Raw genomic sequence first — 3,372 nt, forward strand, 5'->3', positions numbered from 1 at the left:
CCCCCCAAGTCATCACACAGATTGGAGACAGAGCCCTATTGGGACCCTTATGTTCTAACACATGGCCAGAGTGTGAGTCCCAGGTGTCACCGGGCTGGAATGATCCAGGAACACTCAAGTGGGCCTGGGTCTTTGCCCCCTCCCTCTGGCTGGAAGGGGTGGCCTCCCCTCCGGACAGACTCACCCTTAGCCGTTCAAACAGTTCAGCCAATTTCAGGAAGCTCCTAGAGGGCAGTGGAAAGGAAGTTGAGGTGAGGGTCTGAGGGGGGCTTCTTTGCAGTCCCCCTACCTTCCTTAGGGAAATCTCCCCCTCCCTATTCTTGAGCCCCAGGAGAAGCTTCTGCACACAGGCACCCCTCCCCCTGGAGATGACAATAGGACCCCTAATGGTCAAGAGCAGTGTTACAGGCACTGGGCGGGCTCACATCTTCAGCTGGTTGACTTCCTGTGTCCCCAGAATGTTCAGTGCTGCTGAGATGGGGATATAGTCGTCTGCCAGGCCTGGTCGTGTTCGGGAACAACGTCATCAGGGGCCCTTGGTTTGTCTGCACAGCGGTCCCACCCCCTGTGGCACCCAGGCGCTTCCTGCCCTCCTCCCCCGTAGAAAGGACCCTTGAGAGGGGGCAGGGAGTCTTGGGCCTCCTGGGCCCTGCCTACACTTGTGGGAGCGCATGACCCGGTCAGCTCTCAGGCAGGCGTCCCGGATGTGGGTGTGATACTCCAGCAGGAAGGTTCTCTCATGTTCAAAGAAGTCGTCTACCTCCTAAGGGAGCCAGACAGGACCCCACTGACACCCATGGCAGCCACAGGCACCCAAGGGTGGGTAGTACCATCGCCCTCCAACCTGGCCATGCCCGCCCCCTCTCCGCCAGAGACTTTTTGGCTTTGAGCGTCGGTGACCCTGCCCAGGGTCACCTTGAGCCCGGGCAGGCCAGTGATGAGTGCTTCGTCTGCTGACTTGACGATACTCCTCAGAAAGCCCCCCAGCAGCTCCTTCCTGTTCTTCCCTCGGACGCTCAGCTGAGGCACACGGGGAAGGGCTGGTGTTGGGGGGAGGGGACACCTCCCATGATCCCCCCACCCCGTGTGGGCATCCGGCCATCTCCAGCCCTGCCTCCCCCTCCCTGGGGGTAAGCCCCCACCGCTGCCGCCCGGCTCACATCTTGGCCGTATTCCAGAAAGACGAAGAAGTTGTGGTCCTGGCACAGCGTGGGGTGGGCAGCCAGGCGCTGCAGAAAGACCTCGTGCATGGCCACCGTCTTCTTAAAGATGGCCAGGTATTCCCTGGAGGAACCACGGGGGTTCTGGCTATCCGGCCCACCCCCGGCCCCCCTTCCTTCAGCAGCCCTGGGGTCAGAGATGAGAGCAGGCCAACCCCGGGGTCAGGGAGGAACCGGGGCTCTGGAGTGGGGGTTTTAAGCGACACTCACGCCTCCAGCTCCTGTTTCATTTTGGCGAACTCCTCCCTGGTGACGGAGCGGTCCCCCTCGCCCAACTTCTGCAGCTTCTCCCTCGATGCCTGGAAATCGGGCCTCGGCGGGGCTGGCGGAATCTGCCAGAGGAGGGGCAGCATGGGTGGGAGAATGCTCCTAGTGGGGGGGCATCACCCACCAAAGGCCGGCCGGCTGCCCGCTGCTCACGATCAGGCCGGCGTACTCCTCGTTGTCCACGTAGGCATCGTGCAGCCAGATAAACTCTTCATGTTGCCGCACCACCGAGAACTCCGGCTGGGCAAAGTGGGGGAGGCAGCTCTGGAAGGCAGGGGGCCTGTGAGGGCCTCTCTGATCCCACGCCACCAATCCCCCAATTGGAGCTCCAGTGGGTGGGTCAGGATTTGGGGCCTTGGGCAAAGACACCCAAGGGGTGGGGCAGGAACAGGAGACAAGGTGTCCGCTTTGAAGAAAGGTGAGGTCTCGGCTCTTTCTCAGCATCCAAAAGCTATGATGGAAACTGCCCCCACCCCTGAAAGGGGCAAGAGGCTGAGGGGTGCAGGCTCCTTGGGCTTCTGAATCTCACAAGCACACACACACACACACAACACACTGTAGGTCATCTGGAACTGTCCTTCATGCCCTGCACCAGTCCCACCCCCCAACACAGCCTGCCTCACCTTGGTTTGAACAGTGAATTTCACCTTGTCCCGCTCGCTCACTGCATCGGAGATCTCCACCTGTAAGGTGCTGTCTGCCTGCAAGTCCCGGGCGGTGGCGGTGGGCTGCGGAAGAGGGAGACTTTGACATGGCGGACCACTGTCCCTTGCACAGCCTCATCGCTGGCTTGCTGATCTTCCTGAGTAGCCCCCCCCCCTTATACTTTCCCACCCCTCCATCCTCTGAGGCAGGCAGGACGCTCCCCATGTTACTGATCTGGAAGCCCAGACCACCAGAGAGGTGAAGGAAGTTGACCAAGGATGCCCTGCTGCAAGGTGGCAGGGCCAGAGGTGAACCTGGGTTCTGGATACCAAACCCCACATCCTTTTCCTGAGCTTCCTCAGCTGCTGGCTCACCCGCTCCCTAAGCTGGGTAGCAAGGCTTAAAGCAAGATGACTAAGAAGTTCCCATTGGGTTTAGGGGTTCTGGAAACCATTTCTTGATGACAAGAGCTTGCAGGCAAAGCATGTATTTCCTCGCGTGAAAAGACCCAGGAGGCTCCAAGCTCCTAGCTCACTTCTTGAACTGAGCCACCTGCTGCATACCCACCACTGGGCCCAGTGCTGCTAAGACAAAGGGTAGAGGCTTTGATGCCACTCTGTCTTCACGCATTGCTGAAGGGACAGGACAGTGCCCCGCCACCCCGAGATGGGGCTCAATGATTTCGTAGATCTAGAAATAGACTGTTCTTGTGGCTAGATGCCGTCTAGTCGGTTCCGACCCACAGTGACCCTGTGCACAACAGAACCAAACAGTGCCTGGTCCTGCTCCAGCCTCACATGGTTCCGATGCTTGAGCCCATTGTTGCAGCCATGGCTGCATCTCGTGGACGGCCTGCCTCTCTGTCGCTGCCGCTCCACTTTACCAAGCATGTTTGTCCGCCTCTGTGACTGTCCTGCCAATTCTCTTCCACAGTCGGAAAAGCCGCCTCCTGACCCGGGGAATCACTGGTTATACACTTAGCCCTCTTCAGCACATCCCCTTTATGGTTTTTAAATTGGGATTTCACTTACATATGACAAAGCGTACTGATATAGTTTATGGTGCCAACCTGGCCGATAAATATGTGGGGCTAATTGAAGGGCAGAGAGATAAATGGCTTGGTGAGCCTCGCCTTTCTACTTCTTGGGCCTCTTGCTTTGTGATGGTTGCACCAGGGTGCAGCTGCCTTAGCCAGCTCCCTGCTTCAGCTGGCAAGGCTGACTTCCTGCAAGATATCCCC

General features: G+C 58.7%; 1 protein-coding gene across 2 annotated transcripts in view; it reads right to left on the reverse strand.

Annotated features, from left to right (window-relative positions):
* Positions 1 to 3,372, reverse strand: part of SNX32 (sorting nexin 32) — a 16,685-nt gene that overhangs the window by 1,666 nt on the left and 11,647 nt on the right. The window contains exons 2-9 of one of the 2 annotated variants that reach the window (XM_045297258.1): positions 2,111 to 2,215; positions 1,641 to 1,751; positions 1,431 to 1,552; positions 1,161 to 1,284; positions 916 to 1,020; positions 658 to 763; positions 426 to 501; positions 185 to 224 (exon numbers count right to left, since the gene is read on the reverse strand). In XM_045297258.1, the coding sequence (XP_045153193.1) occupies positions 185 to 224; positions 426 to 501; positions 658 to 763; positions 916 to 1,020; positions 1,161 to 1,284; positions 1,431 to 1,552; positions 1,641 to 1,751; positions 2,111 to 2,215 (789 nt within the window). Of the gene's footprint in view, positions 1 to 184; positions 225 to 425; positions 502 to 657; positions 764 to 915; positions 1,021 to 1,160; positions 1,285 to 1,430; positions 1,553 to 1,640; positions 2,077 to 2,110; positions 2,216 to 3,372 lie in introns of those variants that run through there. The other variant, XM_004713687.2, reaches the window with a different exon arrangement.

This window comes from Echinops telfairi, unplaced genomic scaffold, assembly GCF_000313985.2.
Source record: "Echinops telfairi isolate 266 unplaced genomic scaffold, ASM31398v2 ScPeMD7_7417;HRSCAF=8455, whole genome shotgun sequence".
Classification (NCBI taxonomy): domain Eukaryota; kingdom Metazoa; phylum Chordata; class Mammalia; order Afrosoricida; family Tenrecidae; genus Echinops; species Echinops telfairi.